The sequence below is a fragment of the Neopelma chrysocephalum genome, unplaced genomic scaffold, assembly GCF_003984885.1.
Source record: "Neopelma chrysocephalum unplaced genomic scaffold, ASM398488v2 Primary Assembly neopelma1_253, whole genome shotgun sequence".
Taxonomy (NCBI): Eukaryota; Metazoa; Chordata; class Aves; order Passeriformes; family Pipridae; genus Neopelma; species Neopelma chrysocephalum.
Window position 1 is genome coordinate 1,666,472 of NW_020897915.1, and position 18,778 is coordinate 1,685,249.

Consider the following 18,778-nt stretch of genomic DNA (forward strand, 5'->3'; position numbering starts at 1 on the left):
CTGTGATGCTACAATCCCATGATCTCTCTGCCATGGTGACCTCCTCTCACCCCATACAGCTCCCCCCTTCCCATCTCCTTCCCAAGAGCTTCCCGGGGGCCTGTTAAGCCACTTCAGAGCATTGACCTGATTTTCTCCTCTTCCCTGTGCGTCTCCAGGATGTTTCCTATCACGCTGCCATGGGCCTTGGCTTCTCCTCCCACCCTCCCACGGCTGTGTGCAGCAGCGTCTCGCAGCACATTCCTTCACTCTGTAATCTCCGGCTTGCTATCTAAGGAGTTGAAGGATATTTCCACCCCAACAGTGCCAGAAAATACTGGCAACCACCTCCATCTACCGTCCTCCCGTACACACATCCAGCTCCCCAGCTCTCTGATACTCTGCCATGTTCAAACAACCATCACTGACAGGCAGCTCTCGAGGCAGCAGGTTGTTTTCTTTTCTGGCTGGGTTTTTTCCCTCCCCCCCCCTTTTCCAAGCCTCAGCTGGTTCCTGCAGCTTCTTGCCCTGGTGACTGGGTTTGACTCTTCACACCGAGAGTCTGTGCCGTGCCTGCAGCACCAGAGATGAAAACCTGCCACACACACAACTTTAGCTTGGCCTCTCTGTTCCCCGGGGAGCAGCAGGTCCGAGATGTGCCTGATCATTGCTGATTCCATCAATATCATCCTGCTGCACCTCAGGAACCATTCCAGACCAGCTTCATATGGCACTAACTGGCAGCAGGGATGAAAGGTCCTGGTCTGCTCCCAGCTGGGGATTGTCACTGGTATTTTTGTTGGTCTAGCAGTGATTGCTCTCTGTCCCGAGGTCTCAGCCACCCTCAGCTGTGAGGACACAAGTGGAGGACCATCATTCCAACATGTGGTGGAGTTTGGGGCATCCTCAGTGCTGGATTCATCACGCAGTGAGTGCAGACATTTACCTGCAAATGGAGACTGGAGCCACTCCATGCATGGCAGTAACTTCAGACCCACCTTGGGAGAGAACACGGAACCACGGAATGGTTTGGGAGATCATCTTGTTCCAGCCCTCTTGTCATGGGCAGGGATGCTACAAGAAGCTGGAATGAAGCTGTTCCTCTTTAGATCAGGCAGCAGCTCCACCATCCTCCAGTTTAAGCAATGAGCTGGCCAGAGAAGGTGTGAGAGCCCTGCTGGCACAGTGTGGGCACACAGACCACCCTGTTTCCTGGCTCAGCTTTAAAACCTGCTAAGGATGGTGATTCCCCTCCCTCTTTCACTCCCTTATATCTAAACAGTCTCCCTAAAGTGATAATCTGAGTTTTTTTCCAAGTGATTTGTCCATTGCTTTTTGCCCATCCCTTGTGGAAAGGGGGAACAGCACATTTTCTCCCTCTTCCATCCCTCCCTCTCTAGATAACATCTTCAGGTAGGTAAAAGAGGGTTTATCATCATTCTTTCTTTCTCCAGGGTAAAGACCCTGAATTCTTTCAACCTTTCCTCATCTGTCCCTCTCCTGTCTCACCAGGATCTGCTGATGAACTTGGAGTGGGGGTCCCCAGTGTCCCTATTTTGCAGGGGATGTGAGGCTGCACCAGGAACTGTCAGAGCACCACAGCGAGTTCAGCTGCAGTCACTGTGTGTCTTCCAGGGGCTCAAAAGTCACCTCAATTTCACGCTTCAGTGGGGGTTTGAGCATTCCCAACATGGTTGCCCATTCCTGGCCGGCTGAGAGCCCACCTCTCCTTCCTACAGGAGCTGCCAGTGGCTCCCCCAGCTCTGCTCGGAGACAAAATTCATCCCACCAGGCTGATTCAATAACACGGACCTTATTAAACCACCCCGACCTGCTCTGTCTCTATTTTTCCAGCACTAACTGCATTACCACCCCGCCTGCATCCGACCTTTCCGGTGAGGACTGAAGCTGAAAAAGCACAAACCCATCCAGCTGTCTGGGCATCATCCGTCTCCGGCTTCCCCCGGCACAACGGGCTCCCAAACCTGCTCAGGGGCCACAGCTACACGGGGGAACTCGGGTGTCTGAGAGGCAAATAAAAGGTATTTTCAACCCCTGGAATATTGCAATATCAGAATATTGATTTTCTGATTGATGTTCCCCAAAGCCCTTTATTCAGCCCGGCGCTGAGCCCGGCGATCCCCACGGAGAGACATGGATGTGACTGGGAAATCTGAGCCCGGTGTCCATTAGGGCACTAACCCTCCTGCTTCCCTGCAGCCTCCCGGTGTTAGTTTCCCTGCAAAAGGAAGCAATTTGGGGTTATTTTTTAACCAATCCTGCACACAGGGGCTGTTGTGCTTTTCCACAAAGCAAACCACGCCAGCCATCCCGTGCATACTGATCCCGGCTCCAGCAGGGAGCTGCATCCTCAGTGGTTCTGGTCACTGCTGTGTGTCCAACCTCAGCTTCTCCACCTGTAAAATAGGGAGAGAATTGTTGTAGTTTCCTTGGCTGCAGCCATTTGTACCGGGATATGATCAGGGACTGTGGGTAATCTGTGCCCAGGGAGGCTGCTCGCACACACCCCGAACCCAGCAAGAGGAGCCAGGATATAAAGTCCCAAATTCCTAGAATGGTTTGGGTTGGAAGGGACCTTAAAACCACCTAGTTCCAACCCTCTTGCGTGGGCAGATATATTTGGGTTTGGTAAAAAAACAAGATACAAGGGCAGTCTGGGGAGCCCCATGGACACCCAAGAGAAGTGGTTGTAGGGGACGATGCTGAGTCACTCCCCCTGAACGTGTGACTTGGGGTCTGGGGGAAATCTGGGGGACTCACGCAGGGTGAAAGTGTCCTTCTCCATCAGGGCTGTGTCCCCAGACACCCCATGGTGTCCCTGTGGCGTCAGAGCTTTGCTCAGGTGCCCGTTATCACCCGGCTCTCGCAGAGCTCTGACGTGGGAATCAATAAAAACCCTCCTTCTGTGCTTTTTGTTCTCCGACAGCACGTGAGCAAAGGCAGCCAGAGCCAGCCAAACGTCCTCAGTGCCCTCCTCTCCCTCTCCCTCCTCCTCCTCCTCCTCAGTTTTCCGCAGCAGGGGTGGGATTTATCAGGAGGGTGTGATTTATAGGACAGGTGTGATTTATGGGGCTGCTGCTATACTTGTTTGGCCGTCGGGGCTATGCAGCCTTGGAGAACTCCCTGCACCAGCGTGGCTTCCTTGGAGTCCCTGATTCCCGAGGTTTTGGATGCTTCTGGGACCTGACAATGGGAATGAAGTGGTGGTGTTCCTGCTGCCGGACTCTCCTTCCTTCTGGCTGGGCTTGGGGGCAGTGGATGCCCTTCCTGGGGAGCCCAGGGCCGTGTGGCTCCTTCTCAGGATGCCACATGAAAGGGGAGGTGTGAGGTTTTGGGGGATAATTGGTCTATAAGTGTGTTCCAACTCTCTCCACATCTGGGTTTCCCCATTCCCCCCCCTCTGAGCTGCTGCTGTTGTATCCCTGGTCATGGGGATGAAGAATAAGCCCACTTCAGAGTGTTTTTAGGGGCTGTGGGGTGGGGACAGCACCCTGACACCAGGGTTGGTGGTGCAGGCCAGCATGGAGCACCCCAGTACCATCCAGAGAGAGGATGGGTGGCCCAGCCTGGTGTTTCTGGGGCTTTCACAGTGGGAAAATCATCCCAGTCCTTCCCCATCCTCATTGCCTTGAGCAGCACTGGACAGCCCGTCCCCAGGGCTGGATTTTCTTCCCCATTCCACAGTGTGGGGATGTGCACACGTGCTCCAGAGCAAACTCCAGAGCATGTCCCTGGGGGCGGGCGTGACCTGGCACATCTCAGGGATGCCCCTCGGGTTCCCTAACAAAGCCTGAGTGATGAGCTTTGCCTCGCCCTGATAGAGGGAAAACCTGGCCGGGAGCCAGTTTCCCCGGACCGTTGGGGATGGGAGAGCCAGGGCTGGAGAGATAACGGGATGTGTCGGTGCCAGGGCTGGGGTGGGGCGGGGGATTGGTGCTGCAGCACTTGGTGGTGCCGGCTGTGGGGCTGCCACTCTGGAATCACACAGGACAGTTTTCCTCCCCTACAGGGTGCCAGGGGCAGTTTTCCTCCCCTCCTTCCTGACCTGGGAGACCTGCAGGGTGCTGGGTGCCAGCACAGGGTGCATTCTCACAGCTCCACTTTCCATCAAGTGACTGCCCCAAAAGGGCCTGAAGAGAAGCTGTGAATAATTCGTGGTGTAATTTGGGGATTTTTTTTTCCCCCTCCCACTGCTTCCCAGTAAATCATTCCCAAATAGACGTTTTCCACTATCTGGCCAGCTCTGCAGATGAATGTCAGATCCCTCAGATGAATTATTTGGGATTTTTGGTGTTGCTGACTAACAGTGGATAAATGACACTGGGTGTTCCCTCTGACACCCCAGAGCCACCAACCCCGGGGATGGTGATTGAGTGTTGCGTGACATTTGGGTTTTCTTTGAGCCCCAGCTCCATGGGAGAAATCCAGCCTTCCAGCCTGGACTTTGTATTTGTAGAGGCAAATGAATAGGAGGCCTTCTGGAGGTGGAAAAAAGCCAGAACGGGAGAGGCAAAGGCTCAAAAAAAAAATCTAATGGACAATAGAAAGTGATTTAATATGTTGTATAATATGGGAGAAGAGGGGGTGTGGGAGATGTTTGAACCTTTGGGATGGATGGAGGCAATGGTCCAACATCCCTGGGGGTTCTGGAGGTGTTTGAAAGATGGATGGGGAGGGCAGCAGCTGAGTGGGACACGTTCCTGCATCCCTGTGCAGCACTTACTGCTGGAAGTCATGAGGTGACAGTAAGAGTCCAAGGTGAATGGTACCAAACCCATCCCTCGGGCACAGGTGCCGCAGAGGAAGATCAGTAATGGAAGGAGGTCCTAGGAAATGCCAGCTGGGAGACACTCAGGCACCAAGCAGGGAGCTGGAAGGATATTTTGCAGCCCTGGGCATCAATCGGCTTTTAGGAGAATTTACCTGGGATTTATCCAAATTCTCCATCCCATGGATTCAGGTGTGCAGCTAACAACTCCCTCTGGCTAAAACAGATGTTTTAGGATGCTCCAAGGACACCAAGTGCAAGGACCCTTCTGACCGTGGGGACAACCGACCAGAGAATGATTTGAGGCACGTTGCTTTCTTTGTGGGCCAAGGCAAGAGTGACACTTGGTGGAGGTCACTTCTGGCAGCTGGGAACATCAGAAGGAGGTCACTCCTGGCAGCTGGAAACATCAGAAGCACATAGAAAAAGGATAAAAGATAAACGACAGCGCAGGGATTAATGTCAACAGGAAACTAAGGCCTGACACGGGCCGAGCCAGGAGCGGTGTGTCATGAAGAGCTGATTGCTGAGGAAAAAAAACTCCCAGCCTGAGGCTTCAAGAGCTTAATTGAGCCTAATTCCTGGAAAGAAGGTGAAGAGGGGACAGAGAAGAGCCCTGCAGCGGGGTTTGTCCTGCAGCACAAGCCTGGCAGGCTCTGGTGCACCGCGGGTGATGGCAGGAACCTGCGGCAGGGAAATGAGGTGAGATTTTGTAGCTGTAGGGCAACGAAACCTTGGCTTGACTTACCCGGGGAGAAGGTTCCTCACTCTGGCTTCGTGTCTGGTACCTGAGTGTAAATATCTCTTGCAGGCTAGGATTTATTCCAGAGGCTGCCAGGAAAAGTTGTGACTGCCCCATCCCTGGAAGTGTTCCAGGCCAGGTTGGAGCAACCTGGGATAGTGGAAGGTGTCCCTGCCCATTGCAGGGGGTTGGAATGAGACAGTCCTTAAGGTCCCTTCCAACCCAAACCGTTCTGTGATTGTAATCTGTGATTTTGTAACCTTTGGGCATGAAGGACCAGGCTGGACAGTTGTGAGTCTCAAATCTTGGTCTCTGGCTTCATCCCACGTGTCCTTGGCCATCAGATGAGAGGGACTTTGGACAAGGGCATGGAGTGACAGGACAAGAGGGAATGGCTTCCCACTGACAAAGGGAAGGGTTAGATGGGATATTGGGAAGATATCACTTCCCTGTGAGGATGGTGAGGCCCTGGCACAGGTTGCCCAGCGCAGCTCCGGCTGCTCCTGGATCCCTGGAAGTGTTCCAGGCCAGGCTGGACAGGGATTGGAGCAACTTGGTCACAATCACAATCACAATCCAGACAGACTAAACCTGCCCATCTCAAGCGCCTCCTCAAGATCCTCATCACAAATCTCATTCATCCTTTCATTACAGGGATACTGGATTAATTCCATGCATGGCCCAGGTGATGGCACATGCACAACATGCAGCTGTGACAGCGTCACTGCTCTGCACATACATTCAGAAAAAGAAAAGGGCCACGTCATGTGGATGCTTCCAAAATGACAAAATCAGGGAAGAACGAATGTGGCCAGGAATAAACAAGGAAGCAGAGTTACCCAGCATGTTTCCTTTGCCAGAAGTGTGACCTTGTCTCTGCTGGGAAATGGCCATTTGTGAAAAGGGAACCTTGGCTACGTCCAACAGACGCTTAGAGGTGGAAGGGGATGAGGAGACAGAGGGGTTGGAATGAGATGGTCTTTAAGGTCCCTTCCAACCTAAACCATTCTGTGATTCCATGATTTTGTGAAGCAAAGATCTTGCAAACCCCCGTGTGAGGAGGAGCAGTACCAGTGGCAGTGCGTTCAGAGGTGTTGGAGGCACATAATGTGCTGGAGGGAATAACAAGCAACTGCTTTCCTCCTTTTCGGGCTTTTCTTCTGAAACATCATCGTTCAGGAAGAACTGCAGACAGGGAATTTCAAGGGCCAGGTGAAGTGAAAGGGTGACAGGGGCCAAGGAGGGGCTGCACACACCAGGTCAGAGCACGCTGAGCTCGGACAATTTGAGGAAACAGAGCTTTTGTTTACACGGAGATTTTGGGGGATTTCTTTACTTCTGGAGAGCTGGGAGCTCAGTCCTGCTGCTTTTCCAGCTCCAACCACCCAGTGAAGGCACAGGGCAGAGTTCCATGGCTGGTCACCCTGGGAAGAGCCAGTCGGACCGGCTTGCCCGCAGCCCTGGAGCAGCCAAGCAGGAACACCAGCAGGAACAGCAGCTGCTTTCAACAACTGCCCATAAGAGTTTAAAAACCAAAATAAAGGTCAAAAAAAAAAAAAGGGAGGGGGGGAACAAAACTAATTGAATAAACCCACGACAGGGAAGTAGCCGCTCAGCTTCACCGCTGGTTTCCCGAGGATGCCCATGGAGTCACTTCATGGGAAAAGTATCCTGGTTTCCACCAAGCAGGGGCAGAAGGACCGGTGGGCTGGAAGCAGCGCTGCGGGCAGGTCTGGTAGGTATCATCCCTGTCCCGATGGAAGCGGCCGCGCGTTTCGGCACCTTATTTGGCTATTGCTGCCCGTGCGGAGCGAGGACTCGCTGCAAACAGTGGGAAGAGCCCTGGGGATGCTTGGCTGCCTCTGACGCAAGAGCCCCGCCGGTACATTTTTGACCTTGCTTTGCCTCTCGGCCGCCCGGGCGCTGGAGATCACGCTGCCTCTCCCTCCACACACCCACCGGCCGAGGGAAGGAGCCCCCGGGGATGGAAAGGGCAGGGGAAGCGGCTTCCCCGTCCTCAGGGAAAAGAGGAAAAAGAGAAACGAGGGGGTTTAAGGGCAGAAGGAACCGGCAGCCTCCGCTCACGGCTGCAATCAGCTGTACTAAAAGGTTACTCGCTCCGCGGAGCCGTATCCAATTGCATCAGCTGGGAACCTCGTCCAACACGCCGGGCTGAGAGTAACCCTTTCTATTTATTGCCCTATTGTTTGACGCTGGAGGAACACGGAGATACCATCTGGGAAAGCTTTGTTGTTGCAGACCGGCTTTCCCCTGCGCTCCAAAGTCACCCTCTAAGTTACACTCCAGCTCCCAGGTTCGGGGGGATGGAATGGGGGTTATGCTGACAGGGATTGAGGCCCCAGGAGGATTTGAGGGGGCAGGTCCGTCCTCCCGCTGTTCAGGGCAGCAGTCACCCAATCTCCTTCTGGCAGCATCAGCCTCGTTAACCCAAATCCTTGGATAAAACCTGTTTTAGTCTGCCTGGAGCAAGCTCAGGAAAGGTTTTATTAGTGCATATGATAAAGGAGAGAAACGTCCCTTTATAAATATCTCCACTATAACAGCAAAGTGAAAAGTGGGAAAACTTTATCCATTGAGAGGGTTTGTTGCCTCCACGGCGCCAAAGCAACCTGTTCTTAGTGGAAGGTGTCCCTGCCCATGGCAGGGGCTTGGAACTGGATGGTCTTCCAGGTCCCTTCCAACCCCAACCATTCCATGATACTACGGTCCTAAAACTCCCACTGCCATTCGCTACATGGGATGCGGGAATGGTGCTCATGGAGCTTTGGGCTGGCAGAGCCATCCCCGAGGCTGCCGGGGAAGGTACGGCTTTGCCGGGATGTGAATTCCCATCGCCCGGCAGAGTGCGGGACACATCCACCTCAAACCGCAGCCCCTTCCGCGCGTCGGTTTTTCAGGAAGCCCGGTTGCCTGGCGGGATGTGTGTATCACTGGGTGGAGAGCTACAGGAAGCGGATAATGGTTTTTTTTCCTCCATTTGTGCCACTTCAGACCCTTTTATTTAAAGACAGTTCCCATTTCCCAGATTCGCAGATGATGAGGATGGAGGGAGCCAGCCCATCGCCCGGCCTGGGCACGGACACGGACTACTACGCCAAGGTAGGGCTTTGCTGAACGGGAAGGATTCTGCCTGTGAATTTGGGGCACCCTAAAGGGTGCAGAGTGGGCATGGTTGCCATGTGTGTTTGGGACATTAAGGTTCCAGCGGCCCTAATGGATGCTCTCCTGGCCAGTTCCCAAGTTCCCCACTCTGCCTGCCCTGGGATCACTGGCCATGAGCTGAGCCAGGACAAACTAAGCCAGGATGAGCCCAGCTGGGATGAGCTGAGCCGAGCTGGGCTGGACAGAGCCGTGCTTGCCGGGCCAGGATGAGCCCGGCAGAACCGAGCAGGGATGAGTCGTGCCGGGATGAGCCCAGCCGGGCTGAGCCGAGGCAAGCCAAGCTAGGCTGGGCAGAGCCGGGCTGTGCCGAGCCGGGCTGAACCGGGCCGGGATGAGCCGAGTCGAGCAGAGTCCGGTCGGGCAGAGCCGCGCTGGATAAGCCGGGCCGAGTAAAGCCGAGCCGGGCTGGGCCGAGATGAGCTGAGCCGAGTAGAGCCGAGCCCAACCGGGCCGGGCAGAGCCGGGCCGGGATGACCCCAGCCGGGCCGCCCCCCGGCGATTCCCGGATGTTGGAGCGGCCCCCGCTTGCTCCGTCCTTCGCTTCCATAAAAGGCCAAGGGGCCCGGCAGCGCGGGACGCGTTTTTCCTTTAATTATTATCCCCCTCCTCCTCCTCCTCCTCCCTCCCCTCGCTCCCTCCTCCTCCCGCCGCTCCGCCCGCCCTGCTCCTCCCGCGGCGGCCCCGCAGGCAGCGGTGGGGGCGGCGGGAGCGCGGCACCCCCGTCCCGATCCCGCCCCACCGCGCCCCCAGCCCTGCCCCGGGGCGCGGAGCGGGCATTGCCGGGCCGATCCCGATCCCCCGATCCCTGATCCCGCTCCCCCGCTCCGTGCCGGGCGCGGCCGGCGGCGCAGGAGGCCGGGGCCATGGCGCTGGACGGGATCCGCATGCCGGACGGCTGCTACGCCGACGGGACGTGGGAGCTCAGCGTCCATGTCACCGACCTGGGCCGCGACGTCACCCTGCGGGTCACCGGCGAGATCCACATCGGCGGCGTCATGCTGCGCCTCGTCGAGAAGCTCGGTGAGTGCCCCGGGACCCCCCGCCCTGCGCGGCGCCCTGCCCGGCATCTTCCCGGCTCCCGGTGCAGCGCTCCGCTTCCCAGCGCTCCCGAGCACCCTGATTCAGCGCAGTGCTTTAACTCCTGCTCAGCACCCTGCTCCAGCTCCCAGCACCCTGTCCAGTGGATTGCTCCAGCTCCCAGCACCCTGCTCCAGCTCCCAGCACCCTGCTCCAGCTCCCAACACCCAGCTCCAGCTCCCAACATCCAGCTCCAGCTCCCAACACCCTGCTCCAGCTCCCAACACGCTGCCCTGTGTAGTGCTCCAGTTCCCAACACCCTGCCCTGTGCATTGCTCCAGCTCCCAGCACCCTGCTCCAGCTCCCAGCACCCTGCTCCAGCTCCCAACACGCTGCCCTGTGCAGTGCTCCAGCTCCCAGCACCCTGCTCCAATACGCTGCTTTAACTCCCAGCACCCTCTCTCAGTAGTGTGCTTAAACTCCCAGCACCCTGCCCCAGTACAGTGCCTGAGCACCCAGTGCCCTGCTTTAGCTCCCAGCACCCTGTCCCAGTGCAGTGCTCCAGCACCCTGCTCCAGCACCGTGCTTTGGCTCCCGATATCCAGCTTCAGCTCCCAGCACGCTGCCCCAGCGTTTTTGTTTTAACTCCCAGCTCCCTGTCCCAGTAACAGGGCCTGAGCACCCAGCGCCGTGCTCCAGCTCCCAGCACCCTCTCCCAGTACTGTGTTTTGGGCTCCCAGCACCCTCTCCCAGTAGTGTGCATCAGCTCCCAGCACCCTGCCCACCCCAGATCCCCGCACCCTGCCCTAGCCCCCCATTCCAGCCCCCGGCAGCCCCTCTCCCCCTGCACCCTTCCAGGCTCCCCCCTTCTCCCCCTGCTCCTCCTCACCGCCTCGGGCCACAACCAGCCAAACTTTTAACACCCCGGGGCCTCAGCCCCATCCACCAGCTGCTTCACACCCCGGATTTTGCACAGAGCTAGGAAACAGCTTCACTTTTGGGATGGGGGCGGGGGTTTGTGGGTGCTCTCCAGTTTACGGCAAAACTTAAACCCTGAAGTCCCGTGCGGGGAAAGGGCTTCCCAGGGCCCGCTGTGGCCACGGGGCGATCGGCAGGGGCGACGTGGGCGAGGGGGGGGCTTGGGGACACCGCGGTGTGCGGTGACTTCGGGCGCACACCTGGACAAAGAGCCCGTTTGTCCGGGGCGCGTGGGAACCCTCCGGGATGCGGCGGGGGAGCTTCGGGCGAGAAGAAAAGCGGGGAGCTCCGAAGCCTCTTCCCCCCCCCCCCGCTTTGTCTCTTTATCGGCGCTTTATGGCTCGGGCGTGTTGACTCAGCGGCGGAGCCCGGGCTGATGGCTGTAATTGCTCAAATAAAATATTAATTGCGGAGGTCCCGCGCGTGCCTGCGGCCGTGGGAGTAGCGGAGCTGTCAGCTGCGCCGGCAGGTCCCGCTCCGCTGCTCCTGCGGCTTCTTCCCCCCCCTCTCCCCCCCCCCCCCTCGTGCTTGGGTTTTGATTTATTAATTATCTGAAGTTGCAGGAAGGAAGAGACGGATATAAATACGCTGCTCCTTTCGAGAGGAAGCGAGCCGCTTGCATCAAAGAGTCTCTCGTGCTGGAGTTGGTCTTAACTCTCCGAAAAGTTGATTTTATTTTAGTTTTTTGCCTCAGCGCTGGAGCTGCAGAAAGTTTTGCTGGAGTTGAGCGCTCAGGGGGGAAAAAAAAACCGAAACAAACGAGCTTTCTAGAAATGATAAAAAATCCACCCATGAATGAACAAGTGATGCTCCCCTTGGTGCGGAGCCGTGTGGGGTGTCGGGAGATGCCGAAGCAGAGGGAAAGCCAGGCATGTGCACGGGGCCGGAGCCCAGCTGGGACCTAAATTAGCTCCTGACGTAATGCACCCCCCCCCCAAATGTTTGCCCGGATCCTCTCCACTTGTTAAATTAGGGATTGTATTAGAGGGAAGGAATGCAGCAGCCGCAGCGCCGGGGGAGAGGGGATGGTGCTCCCCGGGGGGCTCAGCCCCAGCGCTCCCCTCCCCGGGATGGTCAAGACCTGTGGATATTCCAGCTGTTGCCTTCCCATTCCCCTTGGCTTTTGTCGCCCAGCCAAGCTATACGTATTTAGTTCCTTTTAATCTTCCTGCGTGTCAGCTCTTCCAGCCCTCTCGTTATTTTTATGGCTCTTCTTTGAGCTCCTGCCAGTTTATCGGGGTCGGGTTTAGCGGAGCGGGGTGGGACGGGACTCGCTCCTCGTCCTCCCGTGCTCCTCAATGCCTTCCTTCATCCAGCCTCTGCGCTGCCTCGTCTCCAGATAAATTAATTTTGCAATTTTTCCACGTTGAAACCCTTCCCCTGCATTTTTAACCTGTTCCTCCCCGCTGTTCCTCCGTCCCTGCTGCTGTTTATTTCCTTATTTTAACAATTCCCAGCGTTAAAAAAATTACTCACGTCTTGCCAAGCAGATTTTTTTCTGTGAGTTTTAAGGAAATTTCCTAAAAATAAAGCTGCCTTGCAGTTCTGGGTTTCCCTGTGGGATCCCCAATGAGCTTAAACGTTGTGGGAGGAGGAGGGAAGAGAGTCTGTGCCTTGGGCAGGGGTTTGCCTGCTCCACCTCTTAGGACAAATCCTAAAGGTTTTGTGCTGCCAGAGGGCAGGGAAAGGAGATTCCTGTGGCCTGCCTGGAGTTTCACTGAAGTTTTGGACATTGCTGGGAATTTGCAGCCAGTCTCTGGTTGTAGGATGCTGGTAGAAGCTCTTCAACCATTAGTGAGCAGGGGGAAAAATGCCTCCCCTCCTCCCAGCAGCAAGGAGAGCTTGGAAAAAGGAAAAAAAAAATCTAGATTTCCATCAGTATTTTCTGATGCTTGTAGGATTGCAGTAAATACCTCTTTGCCTTGGGGAGAGTTGGGATGAAACAGGAACACAGCAAAGTCTCTCCTCCTTAATTGCGAGGCTGCAGGTATCCATAAATCCTATGGACTCAGTCATTGCCTGCGCAGAGCGGCTGCGGTCGGATTGTTTGGGAATAGGCAATTAAAATCTGTCTCTAATGCAGGCAGGGATTGGAAAAAGCCCAAGCAGCAGATAGGGATTCTGGTTACTCAAGTGAATTGCAATGACCTGTTGGCTCCCCTGTTATTCATCACCCGCTGGATTAAGCCACTTCGTTAATTGAGCCGTGCCAAGTTCTTGGCAAAGTCATCCCTGAAAAATAGGGAAAAAACTGCTGAGGTTTTAAGAGCAGTAGCATTTAGTTGCTCCACACGGGTTGGGGTCTGTACTGGAAACACCCTGGTGCTCACCCAGGGTTTTTTAGGAATTTTGCCACTATTGACTTAAAAACAAACAAACAAAAAAATGAGGCTTAAAATCACTGGGAGCAGAGGAAGGAAGGAAGTGAACGCAGCTTATTGTTGTTGTCAACTTAAGGCTGTTTTAAACACATGGAAGAAAAAAAATCCTGCTGTTTCTAAATGTGCTCGGGAGGAGCTCTGTGGGATATATGGAATTCTGTGGGATACATGGGTTTGGGGGATGCTCTGTATGGTCGTGGGAATAAAAGAATAGCTGACAGAAACAGGACAGGGGGGACAAATGGTGTCTGGCAGAGGAGCAGCTTAAGACAGATGACCTAAATGTGCACTGAGCAGATTCAGAAAGTCTGTGGATGGAAGTTTTGTGATGGAAATGTGGATTTCTCTCCGGGATTCTTTTACAGGCGGTGTAGGGGATGGCAACCAGCTCCAGTTCTGGGGGCTTGCTGGGAGCAATGGGAGAGGACTGAGCACCTTTAGGGGTTTGTACCTGAGGAGAAGAGATAAGTGAATGAAAAAAGCCCAGCTAGGTTTAGAATTAGAGCAGTCCTTCTGACCAAAAGGTGTTTAGGAGGTGCTGCCCTGTGGCATGGTGACATCTGTATTTTATTGAGGTGGGATGGGCAGGAGGGCTGACATGGATACAAAGCAAACCCTCTGCCCTGAAAGAGAGTGGCTGATAATGGCAGGCAGTGATGACATCTAAGGCCTTGGGTTTTTTGTGAATCACAGCTTGGATAAGGGTTTGGGCAACTGGTTTTAACCTCCGCTGTTCCCTTTGGCAGCTCCTCCGCTATCTCTTTTCCATCACTTGGGAGAGGGTGGGATGTCACCTGAGGACTGGCACAGGAGTTGTCCCATGCAAAGTGTTTTGGTTGTAGCACTTTAAGCTCTTTCTTTTTGTAGTTTTAGTCTGCAAATGTGTCTGGGATTCACCCCAGGGGCTCTTTTCACCGTCAAATGGACTTTGCTGTGTTATCTTTCAAGGATTTCAGCTCTGCTCCTGGCAAGATCAATTATAAATATTAGTGTTCTTCTCCCTGTGAAGTCTCCTTTCCTTAATGGACCCCTGAAAGGGTTATGAATAAAACACCAACAAAGTGCAGCGTCATTGATTTGCCCAGGTTTGTGTTTGAGGTTTTGCAGTGCTTATAAACACTACAAGCCCTCGTGAGAGTTGCTGGGGAAATTCTTTGCCTTTAAACTGGAATGAACCCTTTGCAACAGCTTAAGGCTATGAGAGAGAAATTCAGAGTCCTTGTCCCAGCTCATTTCTGTTGTAAACCCAAGGCAGGATGAGGCTGCAGGGCCTGTCTTGCAGGTGGCTTGCTCCTTGTGCTTTGGACTTTGCTGGAATGCTGCATCCAGCTCTGGGGTCTCCAGCACAGGAAGGACATGGACCTGTTGGAGCAAGTCCAGAGGAGGCCAGGGGCTGGAGCCCCTCTGCTCTGGAGCCAGGCTGGGAGAGCTGGGGGTGTTCACCTGGAGAAGGGAAGGTTCCAGGGAGACCTGAGAGCCCCTTCCAGTGCCTAAAGGGGCTCCAAGGATGCTGGAGAGGGACTTGGGACAAGGGTCTAGAGTGACAGGACAAGGGGGAATGGCTTCCCACTGCCAGAGGGCAGGGTTAGATGGGATATTGGGAAGAAATTCCTGGCTGTGAGGGTGGTGAGGCCCTGGCACAGGTTGGGCAGAGCAGCTGTGGCTGCCTCTGGATCCCTGGAAATGTCCAAGGCCAGTTTGGACGGGTCTAATGGAAGGTGTCCCTGCCTATGGCAGGGGACTGGAATGAGATAGTCTTTAAGGTCCCTTCCCACCCAAACCATTGTATGATTGTATGATCATAGCCACACTTTCCAAAATTACTGATCTGATCCCCAGTACTTGGTGCCAGGCCTGTGGTTTCTCTGGTTGGTGCCGCCACAGTGGCACCTGAGCACCTTCCCCTGCGGGCTCTGCAGCTGCTTGTCTGTCCACCCGTTGTCAGATGAGACAAGAGGGACGTTTCCCTTCCAAATCAGCGCTCTTGTCACTCCTCAGTGTTGCTTTTCAGGTAGGAGATGTTCACGAGAGGGCTCCGAGGGCCCTTCACTCTGCCGGGAGCTGTTTGTGTTCCCTTGGGCTGGGTGGTGAGAGCTTGTCTGGAATAACCTGATGAATGGTGGTGGTGTCTGCTGCTGAGGGTGGCTCAGACTGCCGTGGTTTGGGCAGGCAGGACTCCTCTGATGCTCCACACTCAAGATTTCCTTGGAAAACTGCTTTCCAAGCTTTTGAACAGCAAAACTTAATGCTGCCAGCGGGAGGTGGGATGGGGTGGGATCCGACACTCTGCTGAGCACCAAAGTCCTCCTGCTCCAGAAGCAGGCAGGATTCTGGGCCATTTTGAGTTGGAATTGGTACCCTGGAAGCTGCTGGATGCTGCCCAGCAGGGATGCTCCCAGCAGAGATGCTCCCACTTCAGCAGCATCCTCAGGGAGACCTGCTAACATGCCCTGCATTTCCATACTGGCACTTGATTAATACCTTTTCTAGTGGGCTGTGCTGAACCCTCATCGTCCAAATAACACATTTTTAGTGACATTCAGTGACATGCCAGTGCCTGTTAACACACACTCTGGCCATTCACATTGATCCATGTGGGGCCGGCTCGTTGCTTTACATCCAGCTTTGGACCCCAGGAAGCCTCTTCTTCGTAGGCTCACACCAAATTGCAAGATCATGGCTCAAATAATATCTTCTTTGTGAGCCTAAGTGGAATATTCAGCTGAACTGCCAAAGACCAGAGGAATTCGGGGTGGGGGGAGGTAAGGGCCATATAGAGGCAGCTCCACACTGCAGTCACGCCAATTAATATTCACACTCAGGGCGGTGATGAGTCTTAAAGAGCAAAAAAAAAATAAATTAGATTTTATTTTTATTTAATTTTTTTAAAATTCTGTCACTATGTAGAGTTGTGTTTCTGATTTGGCTTGAAAGAGCCCGGCCAAAGACACAGATCCCGCTCGGAGGGGAAGGAGAGCGGGGTGGGAGGCGGCGGCGGCGTTCCCGCGGATACCAGAGCCTGGGTTTGTCATACCACAGACAGGAAATTGTTGGGTTTGCTGCTCCCACCCAGCCCAAATCAGTAGTTTCCTCTTCCAGCTCCCTCAGGTTTCGATTTGACATAAGGCACGCGGGGAAGCTGCGTCCACGTCACTCTGAGGGAGCTAAAAACCATGGAAATCATCACATTCACACACTTCCCTTTTTTTTTTTTGTTTTCTTTTTTTTCCCCCCTGTTCCTTTCGTTTTCCCCACTGTTCTCAATCAGGGCTTGTGTTGCAAGCATCTGGATGTGTCTGTCTCAACCATATAAAAACTCAAATTGTATTCAAAATAGAATCCCTGGAAGTGTTCAAAGCCAGGTTGGACGGGGCTTGGAGCAATGTGTTCTAGTGGAAGGTGTCCCTGCCCATTGCAGGGGTTTGGAATGAGCTGGTCTTTAAGATCCCTTCCAACCCAAACCATTCTAAGACTCTATGATTCAGCAAACCAGGCACCTGGATTTTAACCCTTGGTCTTTGATGGGATGAAAAAAAAAAAAAGGATAACTACATGGAATTGTGGATGTGGGGAGTGTTTACTGAGTTGGGAAAGGCAGGAGGGAGTATTTGCACTGCAAACTTTGGTTGTTTCAACATCACAGGTGACACCGACGCCGCCAGCTCCTGGTTTGGGTGTTTGGGGGATCTTTTTTAGTGGTGGTTTTTCTCACAGACAAGGGGAAGGAAGGAGATTTACAGCCCTGCTGGAGCTCTTGGCACTTCAGCCCAGCATCCAACCCTGAGCAGGTTTGGGGGAAGAGTCTTGTAGTCCTAAAACATCTTAGAGAAGCTGCATTTCTTTGTTCTCGTTCTGAAATGTGAATTAACTGTTCACTTAGGAAGGGACAGAGAAACAAAATCAACGAAAACTCATCTGGTGGGATTTGGTTCTGAACATTCTCAGTGGTTTTCAGGGTTTTTCAGGTGTATAATTTGGAAAAATACTGAGAACCCCAAATTCCAGCTGAACAGAGAAATGATGAGGTTGAGCAGAGTTGCTGTAACTTAGTTTTCTTGCCTGGTTTTGCTTTTGACACATTGATCTTGTTGTCCAGGCCGAGGTTTCCACCAGGTAGAACTGATGGAACAGGGGATAAGAATTGCTCAGAAAACCAAAAGAAGGCCTTTTTGGTTTATTTTTTTATTTTTGGAGAACTGCTCTCCTCAGTTTTTCTTGCACTCACCCATTTCCCAGCGAGGTTGCAACACCTCTGGGTGCAGCTCACGCTCTGTGGCCAGTCAGGTATGAACCTCCTCTGGGAGCTGTGTGCATGGCACATCCCTGTGTCAGCACTGATCCCTCTCTTCCAGACCAGGTGGGATCTTAGAGACCCCTAGTTTCTGGCAAAACGTGGCTGAATTTGGCCAACAGGCTGAGAATAGCACATAAAAACAAAGCCTGATTAAACCTTCCCCTTGATAATCTCAGCTGATTTTTAGCTTGCAGAACAGCTCGACAGCAACCCAAAAATCCATCTTGCCAATGATTGCATTTTAAATCTCTTCCCAGCCCATTATACGTGCTTGTTTGGTGGTTGTTTTCTCTATTTTCCCCTCCTCCCTGCAGGCAGATGTACTTTTGGAAGGGTTAATTGCTGAAACTCCAAACTCAATTAGAAAGTCTGTTCTTTATGAAATTGCCTGGAAGGAGCTCTGTCGCCGTCTCGCTCAGCTTCCCTTCCTCGGTGATGCTACACAGAGCTTTGCTCGACACCGTGTCCAGCTCCAGAGCATCTGCAGCAGGAATTGTCCCCTCATGTCCTGCCCTGTGGCTTTAGTGCCTGGGCTGGGGCTGAGGTAGACCCAAGGTCAAGCTTAGAGGTGTTAAAAGCCTTTGAAGGTGTGTTGTGTTTGTCTGTGAGCTTGGGCCAACAGGCAGAAACTAAAAATGATCACAGAATGACAGACTGGTTTGGGTTGGAAGGGATCTTAAAGATCATCTTGTTCCACCCCTTGCCGTGGGCAGGGACACCTTCCACTACCCCAGGTTGCTCCAAGCCCTGTCCAGCCTGGCCTTGGACACTTCCAGGGATCCAGGGGCAGCCACAGCTTCTCTGGGCAGCCTGTGCCAGTGCCCTGTTCTTGAGACCACAATCCCACCTGGATCTGCAGGAGAGAGACCAACACTGGCTCACAGGTTTGGGGTGGAATGATGCTGCCCCAGGCATCCTGAGGGATCCTGGGGGCTCAAGCCCTCACTTTCCAGGGGGATTAAGCTTTAACCAGAGATTAAACATCGTTAAGGCTCTTGGGGAGTTGACTGGTGAGAGTTTGGGAATTCAGATTGCCCGTGGTTCTCCTTTATCTGCCTTATGCATCCATCCTGATAAACGTTGTCCTCTGGCTCCTGTACTGGGAATGATGTCTTCTTGGCAGGGACCAGCTGCCTATGGCACATTCCTTGGGGATGAGTCAGGACTGCAGCCTGCTGTCACCCTGGGACACTTGTCCTTCTTGGAGAGGGAAGGAAGCCTGATCCAGGGTTGGAGGGTGAGGGAGGCTGGGCTGGTTGTCAAGGCAGATGAGTGCTCCCTGGAGAAGTGGTTTTCCTTCCTTCCTTCCTTCCTTCCTTCCTCTGCTGCTGCGTTTGTGTCCGATGCTTCCGATTTTGTGCCGGATGAATCATGGAAACCACCTTCCTTAATTGAGTTTTCTGCCATTTCTCATG

General features: G+C 53.8%; 1 protein-coding gene across 4 annotated transcripts in view; it reads left to right on the top strand.

The window, feature by feature from the left end:
- Nucleotides 1-9,527: 9,527 nt before the first annotated feature.
- Nucleotides 9,528-18,778, top strand: part of FERMT2 (fermitin family member 2) — a 53,330-nt gene continuing 44,079 nt past the window's right edge. For 2 of the 4 annotated variants that reach the window (XM_027703971.1, XM_027703973.1), the window contains exon 1: nt 9,528-9,713. In XM_027703971.1, the coding sequence (XP_027559772.1) occupies nt 9,557-9,713 (157 nt within the window). In that variant the 5' untranslated portion in view covers nt 9,528-9,556. The remainder of the gene's footprint in view (nt 9,714-18,778) is intronic. The other 2 variants (XM_027703969.1, XM_027703970.1) reach the window with 1 other exon arrangement.